Source organism: Ctenocephalides felis, unplaced genomic scaffold, assembly GCF_003426905.1.
Source record: "Ctenocephalides felis isolate EL2017-DRISC unplaced genomic scaffold, ASM342690v1 CF-g0.4_SCAFFOLD_00845, whole genome shotgun sequence".
NCBI classification, from domain to species: Eukaryota; Metazoa; Arthropoda; class Insecta; order Siphonaptera; family Pulicidae; genus Ctenocephalides; species Ctenocephalides felis.
The window spans coordinates 23,507,136-23,533,655 of NW_020536999.1; the positions used below are offsets into that span (position 1 = coordinate 23,507,136).

Here is a 26,520-nt window from a genome sequence, read left to right on the forward strand (position 1 = left end):
GTTGGTTTATTTGACAAGTTTTTACTAATATTATATGTCAAAAATCAATCCAACTCGGAGAACGACGACGACGACTTTGAAATCCTTCGCGATCGCTAGTCGACTAGAGTCTCGGTCGACCAAAGACGGATCCAAAAAAGTCCAGATGAGACGACCCAATCACATTGAATTGATTGCTCATTTGAACAAAATGAAACCCAACACAAAAAGTTGAGTTGACGCTCAGTACTCGAGTAATAAGTGCAATGAAACAGCTGCAAGGTCGTTATTTCATAATCGACCTTGCAGTATTTCGAAGCGTGTGCTGAATGCATAAATGCCGCATGATGCATTTATGTTTGGCGCCATCTCGTGCCATGTTCAATAATAACTGGCAGAATGACTGGTATTGCACCGTGTTCACAGTAAAATTTACACAAAAAAATATTGGTCAAAAAAATTTTGGTCAAAACCAAATAATTTTGGTTAAAAAAATTTGGTCCAAAAAATTTTGGTCCAAAAAATTTAACCCAAAAAATCTTGGGAAAAAAAATTTTATCAAAAAAATTTTGGGAAAAAAAATTTGGCGCAAAAAATCTTGGGAAAAATAATTTTGGCACAAAATTTTTTGGTCAAAAAAATTTTGGTCAAAAAAAATTTACCCCAAAAAATTTTGAGAAAAAAATTTTGGTCCAAAAAATTTTAGTCAAAAAAATTTTAGTCCAAAAAATTTTGGTCAAAAAAATTTGGCCCAGAAAATTTTGGTCAAAAAAAATTTTGGTCCAAAAAATTTTAGAAAAAAAAAATTTGGTGAAATAAATTTTGGTTAAAAAAAATTTTGGTCCAAAAAATTTTAGTCAAAAAAATTTTGGTCAAAAAAATTTTTGTCAAAAAAATTTTGACCCAAAAAAATTTTGACCCAAAAAAATTTTGACACAAAAAAATTTTGACCCAAAAAAATTTTGACCCAAAAAAATCTTGGTCAAAAAAATTTTGACCCAAAAAATTTTGGTCAAAAGAATTTTGACCCAAAAAAATTTTGACCCAAAAATTTTGACCCAAAATATTTTGATCCAAAAAAATTTTACACAAAAAAATTTTACACAAAAAAATTTTGACCCAAAAAAATTTTGACCCAAAAAAATTTTTGTCAAAAAATTTTGACCCAAAAAAATTTTGACCCAAAAAATTTTGACCCAAAAAATTTTGACCCAAAAAAATTTTGACCAAAAAAAATTTTGGTCAAAAAAATTTTGACCCAAAAAAATTTTGACCCAAAAAAAATCTTGGTCAAAAAATTTTGGTCAAAAAAATTTTGACCCAAAAAAATCTTGGTCAAAAAAATTTTGACCCAAAAAAATCTTGGTCAAAAAAATTTTGGTCTAAAAAATTTTGGTCAAAAAATTTTGACCCAAAAAAATTTTGGTCAAAAAAATTTTGACCCAAAAAATTTTGGTCAAAAATTTTGGTCAAAAAAATTTTGGTCAAAAAAATTTTGACCCAAAAAAACTTGGTCAAAAAAAATTTGGTCAAAAAAATTTTGGTCCAAAAAAAATCTGGTCCAAAAAATTTTGACCCAAAAAATTTTCACCCAAAAAAATCTTGGTCAAAAAAATATTGACCAAAAAAATTTTGACCCAAAAAAATTTTGACCCAAAAAAAATTTTGGTCAAAAAATTTTGGTCAAAAAAATTTTGACCCAAAAAAATTTTGGTCAAAAAAATTTTGGTCAAAAAATTTTGACCCAAAAAAATCTTGGTCAAAAAAATTTTGGCCTAAAAAATTTTGGTCAAAAAAATTTTGACCCAAAAAAATTTTGGTCAAAAAAATTTTGACACAAAAAAATTTTGACAAAAAATTTTTATCAAAAAAATTTTGGCCCAAAAAATATTGACCCAAAAAAATTTTGACACAAAAAATTTTGACCCAAAAAAATTTTGTCAAAAAAATTTTGACCCAAAAAAATTTTGACACAAAAAAATTTTGACCCAAAAAATTTTGACACAAAAAATTTTGACACAAAAAAATTTTGACACAAAAAATTTTGACCCAAAAAAATTTTTGTCAAAAAATTTTGACCCAAAAAATTTTGACACAAAAAAATTTTGACACAAAAAATTTTGATAAAAAATTTTGACACAAAAAAATTTTGATAAAAAAATTTGTCAAAAAAATTTTGGACACAAAAAAATTTTGACCCAAAAAAATTTTGGCCCAAAAAATATTGACCCAAAAAAATTTTGACACAAAAAAATTTTGACCCAAAAAAATTTTTGACCCAAAAAAATTGACCCAAAAAAATTTTGACCCAAAAAAATTTTGACCCAAAAAAATTTTGACCCAAAAAAAATTTTGACCCAAAAAAATTTTGACAAAAAATTTTGACACAAAAAAATTTTGACACAAAAAAATTTTGACCCAAAAAAATTTTGACCCAAAAAAATTTTTGTCAAAAAAATTTTGACCCAAAAAAATTTTGACAAAAAAATTTTGACAAAAAAATTTTGACACAAAAAAATTTTGACCCAAAAAAAAATTTGTCAAAAAAATTTTGACCCAAAAAAATTTTGACCCAAAAAATTTCGGAGTAAAAATTTTGGTCCAAAAAAATTTTGACCCAAAAAATTTTGGTCAAAAAAATTTTGGTCAAAAAAATTTTGGTCAAAAAAATTTTGGTCAAAAAAATTTTGGCCCAAAAAATTTTTGAAAAAAAATTTTTGGAAAAAAATTCTTGGTCAAAAAAATTTTTGGTCAAAAAAATTTTTGGTCAAATAAATTTTGGTCAAAAAAAATTTTGGTCAAAAAAATTTTGATCAACAAAATTTTTGGACAAAAAAATTTTTAGTCAAAAAAATTTTAGTCAAAAAAACTTTTGGTCGGATTATCGAAACATCGGATTATCGGAATATCGGATTATCGGATTATCGGAATATCGGATTATCGGAACATCGGATTATCGGATTATCGGAACATCGGAACATCGGATTATCGGACCATCAAAAAAATGTTTGGTCAAAAAAATTTTGGCATAAAAAATTTGAGTCAAAAAAATTTTGGCACAAAAATTTTTGGTCAAAAAAAATTGGAAAAAAAAATTTGGGAAAAAAATTTGGAAAGACTGGATTATCCGGATTTCGCATTATCCGGACTTCGGATTATCGGAATATCGGAATATCGGATTATCGGTTTATCGGATTATCAAAATATCGGATTATCGGAATATTGGATTGTCGGAATATCGGATTATCGGAATATCGGATTATTCGGACTTTGGATTTGGCCTTAGTAAATATCGGATTATCGGAATATCGGATTATTTGGACTTCGGATTTGGCCTTAGTAAATATCGGATTATCGGATTATCGGAATATCGGATTATCGGAATATCGGATTGTCGGAATATCGGATTATCCGGACGTCGGATCATCTGGACTTCGGATTATCCAGACTTCCGGATTATCCGGAATTTCGATTATCGGATTATCGTAATATCGGATTATCGAAATATCAGATTACCGAAATATCGGATTATCGGAATATCGGATTATCCAGACTTTCGATTATCCGGACTTCCGGTTATTTGGACCTCCGATTATCCGGACTTTGGATTATCCGGATTTCGCATTATCCGGACTTCGGATTATCGGAATATCGGATTATCGGAATATAGGATTATCGGAATATCGGATTGTCGGAATATCGGATTATCAGAATATGGGATTGTTGGAATATCGGATTATCCGGACTTCGGATTTGGCCCAAAAAATTTTGGTCAAAAAAATTTTTGGACAAAAAAATTTTGGTCAAAAAAATTTAGTCAAAAAAATTTTGGAAAAAAATTTTTGGTCAAAAACATTTTTGCTAAAAAAATTTTAGTCCAAAAAATTTTGGAAAAAAAATTTTAGTCGCTGAATGAGTCGGGGTGGCAATGCGGGTACTCCCACAAGGGTCTCTCGTAAGCGAGAACCAATGAAAGGAATTTAATTATTAATTGTACAGGCAGTACTGCACAGTGTGCGACAGCCCGATCAGATTCTGCTCCTGGCAGAAGCAATTGATTGCTCATTTGAACGAATTGAAACCCAACAAAAAGTTGAGTTAACAAAAATTTTTGGTCAAAAAAATTTTGGAAAAAAAATTTTGGTCAAAAAAATTTTTGGTCAAAAAAAAATTGGTCAAAAAAATTTTGGCCCAAAAAATTTTCGGAAAGAAATTTTTGGCCAAAAAAATTTTGGTCAAAAAAATTTTTGGTCAAAAAAATTTGGTCAAATAAATTTTGGTCAAAAAAATGTTGGCCCAAAAAATTTTGGAAAATATATTTATTGATTCAATTGAATTTAAAAACAGGTATTTTCATGTGACACACACAACTAATTAATTTTTATACCTTGAAAGTATAACTAGTATACAAAAGTGCTAAAGTAGACGGCTGCTCTTGGCAATTGGACGTTTATCGCCCAAGTGGACCCCCTCACCACGATAAGGTGTCAGCCACGAGAGGGAGGATTCACTCTGAGATCGACAAAGACTTTGAAATCCGGTTTTCCAAAGTCCGGCATATGCCGCGATCGTCACCCATTTCACGCTGCGATCGCTAGTCGACTCTGGACCCGGTCTTCCAAAATCGTCGAACGCGAACGCTTCTCACTCGCTCACACGTACCATGCAACATGCAACACACAACACACAAACTGACAGCCCCATGCTGTCAGTGCCCCCCCAATAGCCGCAGACAACGGGAGAAGATAGAGGCACCATACCGATATCTCCCGAGTCCGCGATCCAACAAAAATCAAGATGAGACGACCGAATCAGGTTCTGCTTCAGCGGACCTCGAGGCATGGTGCTAACGAGAGGCCTGACAGAAGTGATTGATTCTCACTTGACATTAAAGCCGGTCACTGGGACTCTTAGACACAACGGCCGCTGGGTCGATGTTTCATAGTCGAACTCGCAGTATTTCAAAGCGTGCGCCATATGCCATTTGGCCAAATCGACATGTCTAAAACTGCAAGTTATACAATTTGACGTTATATGTCATATGTCAATCAAATAATGGAATAGGACAGAGATTGAGGGGAACGGGATTTAATATTGATGATGAGTGGATAGGCTCTTTGCTCTTGGCAGTATTGCCGGAAAAGTTTTCGCCGATGATTATGGCGATTGAGCATTCCGGTATAGCCATTACGACGGACGCAATAAAAACGAAGCTGCTGGATATAGGAAACGATGTTGCGGTTAATAATGATGAGGGCGCCTTTGTGAAAAAACAAAATGGCAGGTACAAGCACCGCCAAGATTCAAACTCGAATAATTTTGATATTAAAAAGGAAATTAGATGTTTTAAATGCAAACGACTTGGCCATTATAAAAATAAATGTCGTTCCAAAACTGTGAATAATGAGCCTGATAAAAATGCATTTAACATAGTTTTTTCAACTGGTACATACAATAAAACAGATTGGTACATACAACAAGAAACCTGATGTGCAGGAAATAAGGACAGCTAACAATACGCAAATGAAGGTAGTGTCTTGCGGCAGCGTTTTTCTTAGGACAGAGGTTTATGGTCAAGTTCATGATGTTGAAGTACAGGATGCTCATTATGTACCACAATTGTCTGCTAATTTATTATCTGTTAGCGCTCTTACCAGAAAGGGTAACAGGGTTGTATTCAATGATAATAAATGCAAAATTTATAACAAAAATAACACTTTGGTTGCAGTGGCGGTACTTACAGGTTATATGACAGGTGGAGTATGACAAATAATATTAATTGTTTGTTAGTTACAGATCCTAAGTCAGGAAATACATGGCATATACGGTTAGAACATATAAATAACACAAATTTGTGTAAATCGATTAAAGGCTTAGTGAAAAGACTCACCATATCAGAGAAGGCAACATCAGACATAAATAATTGTATAGTTTGTTGTAAAGGAAAGCAAACTAGATTTCCATTCAAACACAAAGGATCAAGAGCAGTAAAAATTCTAGAAAATATTGAAGATGTGCCTGGCAAGAACCCAATAGAACCAGTAGTAAACAGTGTTTCAGTGAGGTTAATGAATGCAGAAATACGAAAGTCTAAAATAAAAAGAAAGAAGAAAATATTTGATAATTATGTCACATATGCGTGTAACAACTTTCAGAGGCCGAGTGCATGGCAATGTCAGGTGCTTCCAAAGAAGCGATATAATTAAAAGGTTTGTTAATGGAATTAATGGATGTAGATGAGAGTGTATGTTATTACAATGATAGCAAGTCAGCGCAAAAACTCTCATACAATCCAGTTTTTCACAATAGATTAAAACACATCCAGAGAAGCAATTGCAGATGGTGTAATCGATCTAAAGCATGTGCAGGCAAATTATGCGTCTGCTGATATATTCACGAAGAGTTTAAGTGTATATAAACATTTGAAGTTTTTGAGTACACAAATTGTTTAGTATAGTGGGGGTGTTGAAGTTTGATACTAAACGAACTATGCCTACTCTATGTTTATGTATATATTCTCTTTTGTTTTGTGTCAACAAGTGATTGTTAATAATATTTGTAATGCATGTGATTGGTTAAAGAATATACTCGTATAATCAGTCAGTCTGTTTTCATCCCTCTGCATGAACGGTTATATTATTATTCACATAAACTTTTAATATAAATTCTACACCTCTGACAAGTTGCCAATCAGATAATAATGAAAGTGAAAGATTTTTAAGATTCAATTTCCCGACGTTTCAAGTCTTTAAGAAAATACTCCGAAGTAACGTGATCGTTCGTTTTCAAAATATGTGTAATAAATTCACTCAATTAATTTATTTTTTAATGATTAAGTCATTACTTATACATATCGGGAAGTTCATGTAACTTGCCTCAAGGCAAAATACCAATACCAACTGGTTTGAGTTTAAAGATCGGGCGTCATTTTGCCTACTTGATAGCCAGCATGCTAGCAAGCAGACCAAAAAAGCAACGAAACAAGCGTCGTGTGACAGGCCTTTATATATTTTTTTTTATTTATGTAACGCGCATGTTTACACTCAAATAAAATATATTATTTCAACTTATTTGTCTATGATATACACATCAAATTCAAGACTATTCAAATTAATTTTAGGCCAATCATAAATATTTCAATTAGTTGTTTCGCTTCGACGAAACGGTTGATTTATTAACGAAAAAATAACGGGTTCAGAAAAAAAACGTTTTTTTATTTAACGCCCAGCACTGAATCAGTTGTCAAAGCTGTCAAATAATAAATGCAAATGATAAAATTTATTTTAAGAAAAGGTATTGATATATCAACAAATGCTTTTCAAAAATATTATGGTGGAAACGAAACGACTGAATTTTGAATGCAAAGGCATAAATCATTATCGAATAACTTTTTTTTTTGCTATTATTAGTATTGCTTAGTCGCTACATTTCTTGAACAATAGCTATGAATAATTATCACTATTCTGAATCCGAAGATGATTCTTTCGAAAGTCATCCTAATTTTTCAGTATTTGTTCTTGGAAACGTAACATGTCGCGCTTGTTTAGCTCAAGACGAAGAAATGCAATCTTTATTTTCAGTTCAAGAATGGCACTCATTAGATAAACGAAATGAATTGTTGAACATGTTTATTTCTTGTACTTCACTTGATGTTACTTTCAATGATCTATATCCAAAACATATTTGTAATAGTTGTTTCAAAGAGCTGCATGAAGCTTATGGCTTTTGGAAAAAATGTAGGCAATCTATCGAACAAGTGGATAAAATTACTAAAGGAATGCACATAGGAGACACAAACTCCAAAACTGATTATTTGATTGACAAATGTGATACTCTAATAGACGATAATATAAATAATTTGAATAATGCCTCTAAGACCTTCCCAAAGAATGAAACAATTATAATAGACCAGGAAACAAGCAAAACTCAAAATGCTTCCGAAAAAAGTCCTAAATCTCAATGTAGAACTTTAAAATTGACAAATAATGATACTTATTCACAAATTGAAGGATCTCATGATAAATCAAAGGAACAAGTAAACACTGATCAACTTCAGTGTCACAAATGTAATATAACTTTTAGTAATACAAAAGACTATGAAACACATTTGGATATAATTCATAAAATTACAATTGCCACGAGTACATTGAATCAAGCCAAATGTAAAAAATGTCAAATTGTTTTTTCCTCTAGGAACGCTTACAAATTGCATTGGTATAATAATCACAATCACAAGATGCATACAAAATTAGATAGTTCTGCAAATGGTACAGATGTTTCAGAAACCAACCAGGAATCTATATCAGAACAATTTGTTATTCTAAATGATGATGAAAGTTCAATGTGCGATTTAAGTCCAAAAAATGCCCAGAAGCATAAATGTCGTAAATGCAATCTTACTTTTGCCAATAAATCTGAATATAAAAAACATGCTGCAAAGCACAATGAGCATTTATGTCCTCAATGTGGTCGTGTTTTCAATAAAAAAAATCACTTAAATTTACACCTCATAACACATTCAACATTGCGTCCTTTTCAATGCAATATCTGTAATAAAACATACAGATCACATGCTGCTTTGTACGTTCACAAAAGTACACACAAAGGAGAATTAAGATATTCCTGTGAGCATTGCGACAAGAAATTTGTAACTTGGAATGCAAGATATAAACATATTAAAGCACATCACACTGCATATGATAAACATGTTTGCGAAATATGTACCTTAGGATTTCGAGATGCTTCAGCACTTAAAATTCATGTACGTAAACATACAGGTGAAAAGCCTCACGCTTGCAATGATTGTAGTATGACTTTTATTTCAAGCAGCCAGTTGGCAAAACATAGACATAAACATTCCGATATAAAAAAGTATTCGTGCGTGATCTGTGAAAAAAAGTTTACACGCTCCTCTGGATTGAAACAACATATGGTTACTCATACAGGAGAAAGAAAACATAAATGTGAAACATGCGGAAAAGCCTTTACACAAGCACATGTTTTGAGAAGTCACATGAAATTACATGAAACGATAAAACTTGAAGAAGACCTTACAAATTGAAGACAAAATTGTTTATTAATTCAGTTTTAGGGTAGGTTAGGCTAATGGATTTTGTTTCGGTTTAATTTAATTATATGTTGTTATAAGAAAACCTAAATTATGTTGTGTGTATATGCAATAAAGTATTGATAAATGTTCAATTTGTATTGTAATATTTTCTATGAAGCAACACACACAAACACAATTCATGAAGATTGCAAATAATCAAAACTTGAAAACTTGGATATATTAAATCATCAATCTTAATTATACATATTTGATTTTTGTTATCAAATAAATGTTGTTCACGCCAAAATCAAAGCATGTCATATATTGATATAAAAACAAATAATATCAAATATAAAATCAATCAATCAATACAATAAATTTAACAATGTTTGGTTTGACACTTTATTTATAATATTAATTGTGTTTATTTTTAATTAACTACATATTGTATTTGTATTTACAATGTTTTCAAAGTTTTAAAATTATTGTATTGATTGACTGATTTTATATTGATTTTTTTTTATATCTTTTGTTTTTTTTTATCAATATATGGCATGCTTTGATTTTGAGGTGAACAAATGTAATTAAATCACTATTATTATCATGTCATAATATATATTAATTAAATGAAAAGATATTTACATTTCTATAATTTAAATATACATTCTCACATACACAATATATTGTTAGCAAAATAATATTCAATCTCTGAATCTGTCAACAAACATCAAAGTTCATCTTTTTTATTACTTATAGTCCGATCACTAGAAACAATTTCATCTGAATCAACACTGGCAGGTTTAGGTTTGACTAAACTTTCAATTTTATCCATTCGCTCTAAAAGTTCAATTAGTGATTTATCTTTGAATCTTAAAATTTCATCAAATAATTTTTGAGTGGCTGCCAATTTGTTTTTGATATCAGATTTGCTTACTTCTACTATTAAATCACTGGGTATTGCATAAATGCTTGTAGGATCTCGTTCTATTTCCAATTCATTTAATAGCCAGTGCGTCATCCATCTAAGACCAACCATTAATCGACTTTTGAAATCTGGACCACGTTGCTCATTGACTATGTTGAAATAATATAATACAAGTTCTTCAGGCAATTCTAGTTTTCCCGAAAAAACTCTATTCAAGATTTCTTTCCGCTTTTTGTTCCAAACAAAAGGAGCAAACAAATTTTTTGTGTCATCGTTATTCTGTTCAGACTTCAAATCTGTAGTTTTTGAAGGTCCTGTGTACTCAATGACAACTTTCACTTTACCATTGACAGTAACAAAACTAGCTGTAAAGTATTTTAAAGCTATTGAACCGTGCTTGTCACCGATGCTGCGTGATTCATTTACTTTCTCACCAAGCAGATTATTTTTCTCGGTTTGAGTTTCATCAAAAATATTAGGAGCTTCATTGCTTTGATTTTTCATCATTTGTGCTACACCTAATACAACTTCTAGATTAGGATCTTTTTGCATAGCAATTTTCAAAACATTAGCATCTGCAGTGAATAGAAATACTACGGGAATATGAACATCATCAGTTCCGTCTCCTGACATTATAAACATTGGTGAAAAAGTAGATGAGGTGCTAGGAACATTGTCTACTACAATAGCAGCAATGGCACCAGCTGCTTCAACCTTTCGCGCTTTATCAACAAATATACAATCACCTCTTTCCATTATTGCAATGCGTCCTTTCAAATCCTTTGAGTTTAGAATTTCTAAAAAAAATACACACAATATATGGGAATGTTGAAACCAAGATGATCATTAGTCCAACATATTCAAATCAACAATGCAAAAAATGAATTTTGTTTCATATCTAGTTCATAAACTACCAGATTACCCAAGTCATTATATTTAAATGAATTGAGCAGGGATTGCCGACACATACTAACTAGTGGTGTATGGAATCGTGACTTAAGGAAAATTTCTGGAGCTTTCCGAACCAAAAGTTTTTTTTTTAAAAAAAAATTAATTTTATTTTAATCTTTGAAAAAATTTGATTTTTCAGAAATTTAAAAATTTTAAAAGAAAATTGACATTTTTGGAAATAAAACTTTTGGAAAAAAATGTTTTTTTTATTTTGAAATATTTTGGATTTTTTGAACTTTTTTCCAAAGCAATCGCACTGCTTTAGCTGCATAGAGATAAATAATCGAAGCGCGTAAGCGCCGCGTCGCCGTCTAACGGACAAACGATGTTACGCAACCCATAGAAATGTAAACAAAATTGATACACATTATTAAAATCTCCTTATCAATACAAATCAAATATTTTTTAAATTGTTGAAATCGGTTAATCCGCGTTCCCGAAATCGACGACGAAAATTTGTATCCGCACACACACACACACACATACGCCCATTTTTCCTAAGGTATGCCAAAATGTTCAGAAGGTTTTGATACGTAAAGATATATAAATTTTCATTTTCGATTTTTTGCGATTACTATAACTTACCCTACGGGAAGTTAAAAACAAAGCCCATTGATTCTGATCTATATTAATGTATACAAAAAAAAAATGCAGTTCGTGTTATAGTTATTAAGACTGCCAAAAAACGTATTGTACTTACTGAAAAATAATTATTTAAATAGTACACTATACCTGAACAAACTCTCAATGGCTCAGTAAAAACAACTTTGCCGAAAACTTTATCATCTCCTTCCAACTTTCTTCCGAAATGGCTTGGGCCTGCTAATAATACAACCTGAGAATAATATACAAGCCATTATTAATATTTATAAATTTAATTTGATCTATTTAACAAAAATACCTTTTGAGGAATCTCCTTGGAATTTTTTGTCCAAAACACAACAGATTGAGGTACTACATCATTATTCAAAGATTGTGTTTTTGATAATTCAACCATTTCTTGCATAAAAATTAAACCTTCTTCTGCATCAGCTGGTGAACGAGCCTTTAGAAATAACATTTATCTATTAAATGTGTTGAATGTATATTGAAATAAAAATAAAAACTTGAAGATAAAACTTTGTATAATAATTATAAAATTAATTGTTTGAATTAGGCTGTAATTATTTCATATACTGTAGTTATTCCATACTAATGTTCAAAATCAACACGCTTATTAATATAAATATTATTTATTTAGATATAATAGAATAATAATAGAAGAGAATGGTGATTTCTCCAAATGATGACTTTTTTATTAGTATTTATTTACCGGCTTAAATTTAGTCTAAATAAATTTTAAAATAAGTAATTTTAATGAAAAAGCAAAAATTAAAATTACCAATATGTGTTAAATGAAAAGTAATTTTTAATATATATATATATATATATATATATATATATATAAATCCTACATGTATATAAAAAAACAAATAGTACTTTTTAAAAAATATATAATAGTTTTATATGTTTTAGTCTTCATAAATCTGAAGATATTCTCAACAATACTAAAAAATTAAAGTTATAACAATCAAAACAAGTTTTCTTAGTAAAAAAAAATAATAATAATAATCGTATATTTTTATTTACACATGCTTTAAGCGGGTATTCTGGTCTAGACGTATGAATTTAATGTTAATTTTGAACGACCGTAAAAAAGGCGAACAATATTTTTTTTGCGGAATTTGAGTATGAGGGTAGTTCATACTGAAGAGGAGTTTATTAAGTCCAGTAGAAAATTGAGAAATTGTGGGTATCGAATAAAAAAATACGGTTTAAAAAAAAACGCCTTTAAAGTTTCGCAGAGGAAGAATACAAAGAAGGATTATCATGGTCGAATAGCTATATATTCGACAATAATTTATATTTTGAAAACTTTTGTACAGATATTCTTGAATAGTTAAACTTTCAAAATATCACAAAAAAAACAAAATATTTCTTTACAATCTAGACCAGAATACCCCTTTAAATAATTAAAGACCAAATGACCAATTATATCTTACATAATTATGTCATTGAATCTTTTATTTCTTTTTTATTATATAAAAATAAATAATAACTCAAATTTGATTCAATATATCATTCACTCTTCGCTGTACTAATTTATAAAACCATTTGCTCCATCACTTCACATACTTTTATATTTATGAACACAATAGCTCTATTTATTTACAAATTAAAAAAAATTGTTATTAATAACACAACTATTGTCATTAACGTCACAAACAAACCTACACTGGAAAATGTGTGTAGAAGCTGAACTCTTCCATCATTGAGTGTTAACATAGATATTCCCATATCTCTGACAATTTTCAAATGCTCCGGATTGTTTGTCTGAAAATCGGCTGCTTTGAGTTTCCTGGACCCTGGTTGACTAGTTTTAACGCAAACTCCAGAAACTAAATCCTGTAGAGGTTTTCTTACTGATTCAGGAAATAGTTTTCTTGTTGTTGGACAGGTTCGGCTAAATTCCGTATCAAGTATATCTTCATCAAGATCACCTTTGAAATAAATAAATATTATTCTATCATACTTTGTAATCATGTAAATCAGTTGAAATCAATTAATACATTTGTTCTATATGATATGCTTTATATATAACCGAAAGAACATTAAAGAGTGTAAGAAAATTAAATAATATAATGTTACTCGCACCCAATATAGTGGAATTATTCACACTCCCTGCTAGTGTTAGTGGTAGTAAATGTGCCTCAGTTGTAAAAATGAATTCATCCAGATCTAATACTAAGTCCGACGGATCAGAAAATAATAAAAATAAATATTTAAAAGTTTCTGCAAGTACGAATGAATCCATTCGATCTTCATGCATTCCTGTTCTGACATCATTAACAGCGGCATAACCACATGGTACTTTTGCATGTACCTGCAGTGCTCTAAGAACTTTCTTACCGACCTATGAAAATGAATTTTTTAATATAAATATACATAAATAATCTAAAAGTAAAAATTAACTTATACCTGTAAGTAATATGGATCCTGTGTAGCTCTATATAAGAAATATGTAGATTCCAAGAATTCAGGCCTTAAAGGATGCTGCGCCCAATGAACTTGAAAATCTAATGTAAATGCCTCTGGTATTAATGTATGCCTCTGCATGACTTGGTATAGCATTTCATGAGTTTCTACTGCAGGTTTTAAGTCACCAGTTAAAACTTGTAAACCTGGCCAAAAAGCTAATAAAGCATCCATAAAGTTCCTTGAATTTGTATGTGGTCTGCAACACGATTAAATTTATTTATTATTACAATTAACATGGGCGTTAATAATAATAATAACACAAAAGTTTTAACCTGTGCATATGAACATCCAATAACATTGGCCCTTGACTTATATATTTCATGACCGCAGAATAATGTCTATTGAATCGATTCAAATATTTGTCTTCACCAAGTAAAATATAGGCTTTCAAACAATATTCATAATAAGAATCTATTCCTGCACCTACACCTGAGTCTTTCCTTATCCAGTCTCCAGAATGTACATTTAGAACAGTCCCCATTAAATCTGAGAAAAAGTTAACATTTTTGAAATAAGATTCTAAAAACTGGAAAAAGGATGATAAAACTAAATATGTATAATTATTATTAAACAATATTAGTTTTTATTATAAATACAGTGGTACTTCGACTTACAAGCTACCTTAGTTATGAGTGCTTTGAGCGATTTGTTGCTTCGACATACGAGCAATATTCGAGTTACGAGCTTTGAGCAAGTAAGGGTTTTCTAGAAAAATGTTAATGGCAATGTAACAATAATTTTCTTGTCATAAAAATACTTTGCCTGTTATATGATAGTAAATTATTTTATAGTTAGTCATTTATATATGTTAAGTAGGCGTTTTTTGCTCATTGTGCAATTACAAAATATTATTCACTTTTATTATATAATTATGGGCATAATACGAGAAAAAGTTGATGAAGGTAAATACAGCTCAGTGCCTTACAATAATTTATAAGCAGCTTTCTGAGCTCTAAATCACCCTGAAAAAGTTAAAAAAGTTTAAATACTGGTGATGTATGGCATCATGCATTAAGGCAAATTGCTGGAAGTTCCCATACTGTAACAAAATGTTCGAGGAATATTAAATGTTTTCAAATAGATAACCATAAATAAATACTGTTACATTGTCTATTTATAAGAATTATATAAACTGAATTGAAGAGTTAAACTTATTTATTTAAAGCATATAAGTGAGATTTAGAACTTCATCAATAATTAAAATTAAAAAAGAATGATTTTCGTATACAAAATAAAAAAAAAATGTCATTATTATGCACAAAATGTATTGTTACTTTATATTTTGCATTTGAGTTGTTTTCATTTCAAATACCTTACTCTATATTTATATTTCAAGATTTAAATACAAATAAATTCTATATATTATGTGCATATAAATACGGACACATATTTTGCCTACAGCAATTTTTAAAAATATATTTTTGTATTTTATAAAAAAAAGGTATAGTTTTGTGTCATTTTATAACAATGGTTTCTTAAAATTGCCAATATATCTAGGTAAAATCTGGTTGCTCTGATCTCCGCCCAAGCCAAAGTTGCGAGAAGTATAAAATTACGATTTTTATCATTTTACTACGGATACGCATAAAAATCTTCAATGCGGGTGTGCTAACGATTCTTTTACACTGTTAATTTTTTTTATAATACTTCATGCTTATATTAAATAATATTAATATAATATATTACATCTCTATTTCGTATCTGCCTAAGAGTCTGTGTTTCAGGCTAGTAATCTGATGTCATGTTACAATATGATTGTTTTTGGTGGGATTTTTGTACAATAGTTGTTTGAAAGTAACTCTGCTATTTTGTACTAGACGGCAAGGGGCCGCACAAGAACCTACCGGAGGCCGCAGGTTCCCCACCTATGTTCTACATCCTCCCCCCACAAAGTTATGTCTAACGGCGGTTTCCGTGGGGACCAGAGGCAAGGGCAAAGCGGAGGTTTTAGTCGGGATTATACTAGAGCGGTATTGAGTCCGACATACCCAGACAAAACACCAGCCTGGGAGGCATAAAGGCATTTCCTTCGCTATACAAAAAAAAAAAACCTTCAAAACGTAGAGATATGCAAAAATTTTCATTTTCGATTTTCGGCTCATTACTTATAACTACCCTCCGGAAAGTTAAAAATTCTATAATCTGATCTATAAAAATTCTATAGTTTGAGCATGAGCGTTGTGACTTAAACATGTCTAAGTCAATCCGCAAAATCATGAATGAACAGGAAAATATCATAATTAAATTAATAAATACTAAATCTATTTTTAACATTAAAAAACGTTAACATAAAACACGGTGCTGGTACGAACTATTGGCATTTGGATGCATTTATATGGAAAAAATTGCTTCGAGATAAGAACGACTCAAAATACGAGCGCTTTTACGGAACCAATTAAACCCATATATCGCGGTACCAGTGCATGTATAAAATCATACCAGAACTCCGATGACGCATTTTCCACAATTCATCCATTGCGTGATGTGCTTTCATTTCGAATATAGGTTCTCCACTTAATCTAGACAGGGCAGCCATTTCCAAAATCATTGTTCCAGCACAAGCTGTGCAAGTTTCACGAGCCTTTTCCAATCGTTCTCCCTTTATCCCATGCCTTAAATTTACCTAAAATTTCATTTAACTTAATTTCACAAAAAATATATAAATTGATATGATACAAGAAACCAGTTTTATGAAAAAAGCCTTACTCTTGCATGAGGAATTCCTGTTGTTGTATTAAAAGCAGGAAGTAACCTATATCCTAAATCTTTTGCCATGTGTAGCAATTCACCTCTATACCAGAGCATAATATCATATCTTTGTTGCAAATATTCAGCTAGAACATGAGCCGACAAAAGCCCACCCAGCATTCGAATATTAGTTTCAAATACAGATACAATAATATCATTATCGAAAGAAACATCATTAATAACTAATTTCACAGCATGTTCGAACTCTTCAAAATCTCCTAAAATAACTAAACTATCCAAGGTGTCTACAAGTGTTAGTGAAAAATTTCCCAAAATATCATCCATATCCCCTCTAGGAGCAGCTATTCCTCTGTAACGCCCCGCACAGCTCAGAGGCATTAATTCGTCAGCTGGATAAGCATTATCCATATAAGCGCGATATGCATGATAAAACATTTCACGAGATTCCTCTCTGAAAATACCATTAAATTCAATAATTTTTTAACATCACAAAAACAAAATATTTTTGATTAATCGGTACTCACTTTAAGTCATCTCGTTCTTTTTTAGACATTATATTACTAGTCCGAATATCATCTTCACCTCTTGTAAAAAACACGCACACAATGAAACAACCCAGAGTAAGTAGGAACTGAATTTGGGGCCCACATATGGTGAAAAAAATAGCCATTTTTAACGCAATAAAATAAATCCCATGTAGAAAAATTTATTGTCAGGATAATTGTTTGACATATGGATTCAAAATAATAGGCATATTCGTCTATTCAGTTAAAAAAAAAAGCTGCAGATGAAGAGTTGGCACAAAGGATGGAACACATGATTCACTTTTTAAAAAAATATATATATATATATATATATAATTACTTATACCGTGAATTTTAGGCAATATAATTCGAAAATTAATACACTTGATTGAAAGGCAACAAAAATTAACCCACGTCAATTATTATTGTTACAAGTATTGCGTTATATTGTTTGACATAAGCAAAACGCGAATAAATATGATTTTGCAACCGTTGTATTTGAAGCACTTTATATATAGGCTATTATAAAATACAGAGCGATATAAATGTAGATTAAGAGATAAGAATGTATTTTACACAGAAAAAAATATTTCTGTCATGTATACATTTTACAAGATATCACTTATGCTTCAACATAACCTCACATATCCCCATACAACATAATTCAATTTCATATAAATTTAACGAAAAATATGATATAATATAATTAAATTATTTTATCATTTGTATAAATCTTGTTTCTTCTCAAAAATAATAAATTTATCATATTTTCAACTCAAAAGCTAATAGCAGTATTTCACATCTGTCAAAAATTTGCACCAACCCAACAAACATGACGTTTTGCTTTTAATAATTAAAGCTTTTTTCACATAATTAATGTAATACAAATTTAAATATGCTGAATCCGTTCTTTAGAGTCAATTATTATCAAAACAAATTGTTTCTATTTCATATTTTGTGACCTTATGTCAGCAATGAGATTGCAGGATTTAAAAATTGTACGAATTTTAGTTGGAGTCTTAAAAAAATTATGGGCAATTTCTAGTGCTACGGCACTGGCGTGTTTAATTTTATATTGGTTTTATGGAGGCCTTTTGGCTTTCCTTTTATTGCTATTTGCTATAACAGGTAAGTGGGATAATAGAAAACCTACATTGAAATATTTTCATTCAAGCCCCCATAATTTAAATTTATCTTTCTACATTTAAATATTATTTAGTTTTGTGGTTTGTAACTGCATAAATTATTACCACATTAACCCTTAAAGCAGTCGTCTTAGATTCTATCTCATTTGTTTTGTTAGAAATAAAGAAGACTTTTTACAAACATAAATAAGTTTGTGTGTATATATATATATATATATATATATATATTTATTTACTGTTTAGGTATATTGTACCATGCTGAAGACCAACTAATTTACCATCCCGATATGCCCTCCCACTCAAGAGTGTTTGTGCCTTTGCCGTCCATGTTTGGCTTACCATATGAAAGTATATCCTATAAAGCAGGAGATGGAACAGCGCTTCATATGTTCTTCATAAGGCATCCTGGTGAAAAAGGTTTACATGCCCCTACAATTGTATTTTTTCATGGAAATGCTGGCAATATGGGCCACAGGTAAAAGTGAATGAGTCAAATGTGTGATATGTGATTAGTAATATTTGATTAATAATTTTATAGATTAACATACATATCAGGATTTTACAAAGCTTTAAATTATAATGTTCTGCTGTTAGAATACAGAGGCTATGGTCTTTCTGGCGGTTGTCCTTCGGAGGAGGGTTTATGTATGGATGCAAGAGCTGCATTAGATTATTTGTATACAAGACATGATATAAATCATTCTAAGATTATACTCTTTGGAAGATCTTTAGGTAATGTTAACTTAAAATATAAAATAAAAATGTACTTGGAATGCATATATTTTAAATCTAATTTTGCCTTACCAAAGGTGGAGCTGTTGCTATTGATTTAGCCACAAATGTTGAATACTCTACAAGAATTTGGTGTTTGATAGTCGAGAACACTTTCACTTCTATTCCAGAGATGGCAAAAGTATTACTGATTTGGAAACCTATAGAATACTTACCATTATGTTTTTACAAAAACCAGGTTCATACAATATTGATTATTTAATTACAAGTTGTTGATTTGTACTTCAATACCCCAATTTTTCATTTTTACAGTTTATGTCACTACATAAAATACCATGCATGACAGTTCCAACAATGTTCATATCTGGTCAAGCCGATACTCTTGTACCCCCATCAATGATGACGCTATTGCATTCAAGATGTGGATCTGAATTGAAATATTTACATAAAATTGAAGGTGGTACCCACAATGAAACTTGGACAAAAAAGGGTTATTACCAAGCTATAGCATCTTTTGTAGAAACAGTCGCTGCACAAGGAACGCTAACACAACCACCCATGAAGCATAACATTGATGTACATAGAGTGATATTGGATGTTTGATATTAAATGTTATTTATTATTGTTCTGACTGATATGTACTGTTTGAGAAAAAACCTTCACTAATAATTTTAATAAAATATTGTTTGGAAATTTATATTTATTAATTAAATTTATTAAAAATTAATATTTCCATATAGATGTTAAACTGCATACAGTATTCATTATTTTATTATTATTAAAATGTGATATATAAATAATAAACTTGTGTATATAAACCAGCTTGGCTTTTGTTTAAGAGATTTGTTAAATCTTCCAACAATAATTGCTTTGATAAAAATATCTTTGTAATGTTTTAAACAACTGTATTCAGAAATTCTAAATTCACTTACAAGCAAACCAATCAAACCAAATTTTTCTTTAGCACAGACATCTCTTTATTCGAAAGAGGGTTTAACATCAAACCTGTAAGTGGTGATGTATGTTCTAGTTCTCTCAATTGATTCACTTTAGCTTTAATACTTTTTTGCAAATTTTCTACTTCAGTATTTATCAAGTCAGTATCTTTTTGCAGTATGTCAAGAGCTCGATTTTTCTCAGATTTTACTAAGCTGGCGCCAATTTGAATCCAAAATTTATTTTCTGTTGAATTTCTAATTTCACGAGCAGCTACACGCAAATTGTTTCTTCGCTCATCTAGTTTCACCATTTCTTGACGATCAACTAAAATTTCTTCAGCAAGTGATTCGATTCTTGCTAGATAGATTAATTGTTCCTTTGTTTCATCCATGCTACAAATTTTGATTCTAATTATAATGAAGTTACATTAAAAATTAGATTAAATTTTGATTAATATTGATCCTGATATCTTACCTTGACAGTACTTGTTTATCACATTTTCTTTATTTTTATTTCAACTATTATTATTAAAATATTAGGGTTATTTAAGCATGGTAAAATAATAAACTTAAACTTAATGTAAAGAGAGGGTAAAGAGGTAAAGAGGTTTTGAAGTTTCTTCCATTTCCTTGAAGTTAGCATCAACTTAACTTGATTGGCGCGAATTTTAAAATACAGAGTTTAATTTAAGTTAAACAAAAACTTGAACATAAACAGTTTAATCCAGTTTTATCTTTTCTAATATAGTACATACTCAACATTATAATAATTCCCATAATAAATGCATCAAATCTAAAACTAATTATGAAACAATTTTTAAACATGATAATACAGGTATTCATTAAAAATAGCAATACACAATATTCTTATAATATTGATATTATGTTATTTAAATAAATTCATAAGGAAATTCTTATAAATGTAATATCAAACTAAATCTCACTCAAGAATCTATTTAATTCTATTTTGAAAAATTGCAATAATTTTTTGAGAAACTTATTTCGAGATACCATAAAAAAATCGAATCTATAATTAAAGAAACTTCAATAATATTGATCACACTACAGCAATATACATCACATATAACAAAAACAACTAAAACATTATCTTTAATTATGAAACATAATTAAACACAAACCTTTGAACATTTTAACATCAAGTAAAATAATTTTATAGAATACTTATATCCTAGTACATATTACATTTGGCACATAAATTATTAATCTAATATTTACTAATTTAAAAAATTCAATAAAAAAAATTAATAATGTACACTGTTATTGAGGTTTTAAACTAATTATTACAAAATTAATAAAAATCTTGGCACTGTCAAACAAATAATTAAAAATCCAATCTAGATATTTGAAAATACAAAATTTATATTTCACGAAAATATATATTCTACTTGAAATAATATCAAAATAAATTTTTTACTGTTTAACTGAATTTTAAATCAATTCAGCAATTTTTACTAATTGTCAAAATTGATATGTAGATAAAATAAAAACTTATGCAATTTAAATAAAGGTACTATGCATTTGGTACAATTATTGGCAAGATTTAATACAATTAATATATTATTATATAATAATTTTAACATATGTATATATATATATATATATATATATATATATGTTAAATTTTTATAATTTTGATGTTGAGATATGTGAGATTCAGTCTTCAAGGCTTCATCAACTAAAAACTTGTATGACTTTAAAATATTTTTATTTTTTCCATACGTTTCGACACATTGTTTTGTGTCATCTTCAGTGGACTCTAGTTTGAAGGTACAGATAGAAATTATTAATTAAAACTAATATATAAGAAGTGATATGGTATGAGGTTACATGTAGGTAATTGTAATAATCCTAATTATTTCATAATTATAATTGTTTTCAATGCACAATAAAACCAATTCTTGACACTTTAAATTGAACAATATATAAATTTTAGAATGAGTTTTTTTATGAAATTGTAAGCGGGATGTACTTTACAATTTCATAAAAAACTCATTCTAAAATTTATATATTGTTCAATTTAAAGTGACAAGAATTGGTTTTATTGTGCATTGTGAACAATTATAATTATGAAATAATTAAATGTTTTAAAGTCGAAGAAAAAATAAAAATGTTTTAGAGTCATACAAGTTTTTAATTGATGTATTGCCCTGAAGACTGAATCTCATATATATATATTATATATATATATATATATATATATATATATATATATATATATATATGTTAAAATTAACAGTGCTTTTCGGCAGTTCAGTTTGATATAGATATTTTTGAAAGATTTCATTCAATCATGTTTTCTTTCATTAATATTCAAATTTGAGTAATGTCCATATTCTGAGTAAAATGTATTTAATTTTGAAAACTCAAGCATAACCAATCATGTAGGCCCTTTACAAATAAATTAATAACCACAATAAATAACACTTATAAATTTTACGATATGATTAAAAATTCCATATATGCCACCACTATAATTTTTATTTTATGTTAGTCCTACAGACATGCAAAAATATCGATCAGAATGATCGTTGTTGAAGTTCTCTTTGCAGCTTGTGAAAAAATTCTGATACGTACAAAAATATTTTTGGTTTTAATCTAACATCAGCCGATCTTATTAAGCTATATTATACAGAATAGAACACACTATATAGTGACACTAAATAATGCCCTGTTTTTCCACAGATGCTAATAGGTAATTTATTATGTCTTAAATTGACTAGTCGGACTTGAGATTGTGAGTTGTAAAACTATAGATTCTAATTAATTGTTCTGTAATTTTTTTGAGATTATAAAATTCTAATCTAAAGTACTTCAACACAAAAGGCAAACATTATAATATTTTGGTAAACACTATATTAGAAAGTAAATAAAATCTCAGTTGGTCAATCGTCAATTTACTAAAATTAATACAATATATGTCGCTTTTATCAAATTAAAAATGTTATGCAAATGTGTGTTGTAACGTGCTAATATCTTATATTAAAAAAACAATGTTATTGTTTATTCAAATATAAGTTTTCAGTTATTATTATTGTAAAAAATGAACCCATAACTTTACTTACTGTCTATCCTTTAAAATATGTACTTTTAAAATACAGCCTCTTTTAGTGTTGAAAAAATAGACGTTGAACATCGAAATATGACTGTTTCCTTTAAAAATAATGAAATAAATATATATTGATTACATAGTTAAAAATATATTTGCCTTCATTTTGAAGTACTTTTCTATCTCGTAAATCTACTGATTGCATCGAGTTTTGTGAAATATTGGTACAGTTTTAAAAATAATATTTCTACAATTAATTAAAATTGTTTAAGGACGTTTTTTTACAAATCTTTTTGAAAATCATATCATCATATTAAGAACAATAACCTGATGTATATAATATGTATTATAATATCTTTTATAAAAAATCGTTACTATAATGATTTTTAATAACATTTGAACGTTTAATATTATGACTAAAGAAATCATTGATAACTTTTCGAAAATTATTTGAGCTTGAAAAAATATTTGAGACCGCAAGCAAAATATCGTTTATCTATTAAGTTGCTAATGAATCTTTGAACTGAGAGCTTCTGTTCTCCTGAATCTTTGATTAGGATGCTCCTGTTCTCAATCAACATAAACCAAAATAATGTATATATCTTTTACTTCGGTTTAATAAAACATTACAAATTTTGAATTTTTCCTAATCTGTCTAATTTGTGGAAAAAAACGTACCATCCCAGATATCACAATAAATGAATAAATATTAGTTAAAAACTAAATAATAACTTTGTTTTACAGTTGCAATCTCCAAACCGAAAGTGGTTTTTGAAATACCGATGCTTGTTGTTCTTTACCGCCAAGAATATAAACAAACAAGGGTAACCTGCTCTGTCCATCACCACGACCAGCACTACGGGCCCTTGTTTTTCTAACAGGAAGAGCCATCAATTCTACACCATCCTCTGCACAAAATGGAGGGTTGTCCATCCCTGAATCAGGAGTATCTAAAGCTCGACGGGCCTGAAAAAGGTACAAGCCGCGATAATATTTCTACTATTTGACCTAAGGCAATATTATAAATTATTTGATTCTCTACTAATTGTTTATGCATTATACAAATAAATTACTTTAAAAGTTAGAAGAGATAATAAATAATTGCAACAATGATTTTTTACTTGCTGAGCTCTGGCGTCGTCATCATTTCTCTTCATCAATATATGCTGAACGTCAGGTCCTAAATAATGGGGATTGCAGAATCCAAATAATCCTGATTGTTCATTCAACCTGTTAACTGTCTCTGCACTGGCATAGTCAGAAGTTGTTTCGTTGTCTTCAGAAAGTTTTGTTTCCTTAAAACGCACAGATGCCGATTTTGGGATGTCATCTCCATCGCACAAATGAGAAGAATAACTTTGTTCACCATTTGGACGAAATCTTCTATTCGTTTCACTGATATAAACAAAATATGAGTATTTCGGTACAACACTTTATGTTAAATAAGTTACCTGGAGTTTTCAGTTGTTGGCGATAGGGCTCGGAAATTTGGTACTGAAACATGATCCCGTGGTATTTTGCATAGCTGAAACGCATATGAGCTATGTGATCTAGGAAGATTAGAAGGCTCGTCTTCGTCATTGGTTCTTAAAAGGTTTTCGGTGCTGTCGTCAGCGCTGGGAAGAACCGAGTAGTTGCACCTGGAGCTCGCGCCAAATTTAGGAATATTTTTAGTGATTTCTTTCAAAAATCCAACGCCTAAAATGCACTCTCATAAACATCTACTCATTTCTTATTGTTTAAATTTCTATTACCTGCAGTGTTGGAACTATTTCCGTTCTGAATGCTTTCTTCGTAAGGAGGAGGCGGTATATCGTCGTCAGGACATGGAGACACTCTGTTTCCCGGAAAGCAATACGAAGGTGGTTTTTGACAAATGCTGGAAGGCGTCGTCGTTAATATTGAAGAACTCGATGATGCTGATGGTGTTGCTGTAGAAGCTTCCGGTTTTAAATGCAAAGAAGAAACTGCTAAAGCAATACTTTGGGAACGCGGTTGCGGACCTACGCCTACCGTAGAAAGTTTATCCCAAGTTTCTGTACCTGCGGATCAGTAAAATTCTTGATAAAACTGGTAAATATTATTAGCAGTTAATATTATTATTTTACCAAAGCTAAAGCGCCAAGAGTCATTGGATAAATTTCCAGAAGTCTCTCCACCAAATATCAACATTGATCCAGGAAGTCTACAAGCTGCATGACTATGCAAAGGACCTGGACTCATCTTGCCATTTTTGATGCAACTCCATTCTTGACGTGCTGCATGTACAAACAAAAATATCATCAATTACCCATTACCAATGTATTAGGATTTTCAATTATATTTACAAGTGTTCCATTTCCACAAATCTTGTCGTTCTTGCAAATCCGTCATACCACCATAGATCCAAATGTCATTTCCATTAATTACTGCACTGTGTTTGTGCCTCGGAGGGGGCACTAATGAATTATTGTCACTTCCTTTTCTTTTACGAGGCCACAAAAGTTTCCAAGTTTCAGTTTCTACAAGGAAGCATTTTATTTATTATTGTTCATTTATTTAGTATATATCTGAAGATCCCACAACAACTCAGTATACCTAAATCGATATTAAATATTGAAATACAATTCAAAATGGTTATATTCTGCTAAAATTTATTACTCGTATATATGTTTTGAACAAATCCATTAAAAAAATGTATTTAGAAAATTTGTACCAAAATAAATAACCTACAATATTTTCTAAAATCATAATGTCCTAAATAAAACTGTTTTAATCTAAGATGGAAAAGCAAAAATATTCTTGATAAGTTTTGTGAATATTTCAGAGGTATTACAAAGATATCAAGTTGCACATAGATATACAAATATTTACCAAAATTAAAAGCCCATAACTCATCAGAAGATCCTCTTAAATCCTGATAACCACCATGAAGAAGCATATGACCTCCAAAAATAAGGGCACAGTGACCTCTTCTACCACGAGGAGCTTGATCCGTTTTATTGAAACGCACCTTTCGCCATCTGTTGTCCTGAAAATAATGACAAAATAAGTATTTTTGTAACAAATAATAGCGAAAAATATTATTTGTATCAATGCACCTGTACACTGTATACCCATAAAGGGGTCTCTGTACTTGAAAACCCTACTTCACCCCCGAAAACATATAAATGTCCTTTGTAACCTACGGCAGAGTGCTCTTGAAGACTTGGTGGTACTTCTCCAGAAGGGATTAATTTTTGCCATTTTCCGTCAGCTTGAAAAAATAATATTTATTGATATTAATAAACTTTTGTTTGAAATTTCATATACTTACATATTCATATATCAGCCATTTAATTAAAAAAAAAATAGATATTTTTAAATGTTCCTTAGAGTTAATGAGATAAATATATATATTCTACAGTTTACCTAATCTGTAAGCCCACAAGTCCTTCAATGGTA

General features: G+C 29.8%; 3 protein-coding genes and 1 pseudogene across 5 annotated transcripts in view; 1 reads left to right on the forward strand and 3 right to left on the reverse strand.

Moving 5' to 3' along the window:
* Nucleotides 1-26,520, reverse strand: part of LOC113371669 (Krueppel-like factor luna) — a 531,563-nt gene that overhangs the window by 3,645 nt on the left and 501,398 nt on the right. The window lies entirely within an intron of this gene.
* Nucleotides 9,709-17,437, reverse strand: LOC113371648 (ER degradation-enhancing alpha-mannosidase-like protein 3). 3 transcript variants are annotated; one of them, XM_026612296.1, is made up of 10 exons: nt 17,216-17,437; nt 16,689-17,142; nt 16,422-16,605; nt 14,255-14,468; nt 13,923-14,178; nt 13,599-13,857; nt 13,179-13,444; nt 11,806-11,949; nt 11,637-11,739; nt 9,709-10,750 (listed from the first exon to the last, which is right to left on the reverse strand). In XM_026612296.1, the coding sequence occupies exons 1-10, from the start codon at nt 17,359-17,361 to the stop codon at nt 9,756-9,758; spliced, it is 3,021 nt and encodes a 1,006-aa protein (XP_026468081.1). In that variant the 5' UTR covers nt 17,362-17,437; the 3' UTR covers nt 9,709-9,755. The 3 variants fall into 3 exon arrangements, with proteins under 3 accessions (XP_026468081.1, XP_026468093.1, XP_026468089.1); XM_026612308.1 differs by having other exon boundaries at nt 13,206-13,444; nt 13,593-13,857; XM_026612304.1 differs by having other exon boundaries at nt 13,593-13,857.
* On the forward strand, nt 18,124-19,695 carry LOC113364138 (protein ABHD13-like). The gene is made up of 5 exons (XM_026606618.1): nt 18,124-18,343; nt 18,604-18,835; nt 18,899-19,092; nt 19,170-19,330; nt 19,405-19,695. The coding sequence occupies exons 1-5, from the start codon at nt 18,181-18,183 to the stop codon at nt 19,693-19,695; spliced, it is 1,041 nt and encodes a 346-aa protein (XP_026462403.1). The 5' UTR covers nt 18,124-18,180.
* Nucleotides 19,906-20,626, reverse strand: LOC113371695 (annotated as a pseudogene).

What these genes read in the sequence shown, in the direction of transcription:
- LOC113364138 (XM_026606618.1), top strand. Translation starts at nt 18,181, where the DNA reads ATGTCAGCAATGAGATTGCAGGATTTAAAAATTGTACGAATTTTAGTT. An exon ending in ATTGCTATTTGCTATAACAG is followed by an intron (nt 18,344 to 18,603) that starts GTAAGTGGGATA and finishes TTTACTGTTTAG; the next exon opens with GTATATTGTACCATGCTGAA. An exon ending in TATGTTTTTACAAAAACCAG is followed by an intron (nt 19,331 to 19,404) that starts GTTCATACAATA and finishes TCATTTTTACAG; the next exon opens with TTTATGTCACTACATAAAAT.
- LOC113371648 (XM_026612304.1), bottom strand. Translation starts at nt 17,361, where the DNA reads ATGGCTATTTTTTTCACCATATGTGGGCCCCAAATTCAGTTCCTACTT. An exon ending in CCAAGGAGATTCCTCAAAAG is followed by an intron (nt 11,740 to 11,805) that starts GTATTTTTGTTA and finishes TATTATTCTCAG; the next exon opens with GTTGTATTATTAGCAGGCCC. An exon ending in GCCATTGAGAGTTTGTTCAG is followed by an intron (nt 10,751 to 11,636) that starts GTATAGTGTACT and finishes TATTTTTTTTAG; the next exon opens with AAATTCTAAACTCAAAGGAT.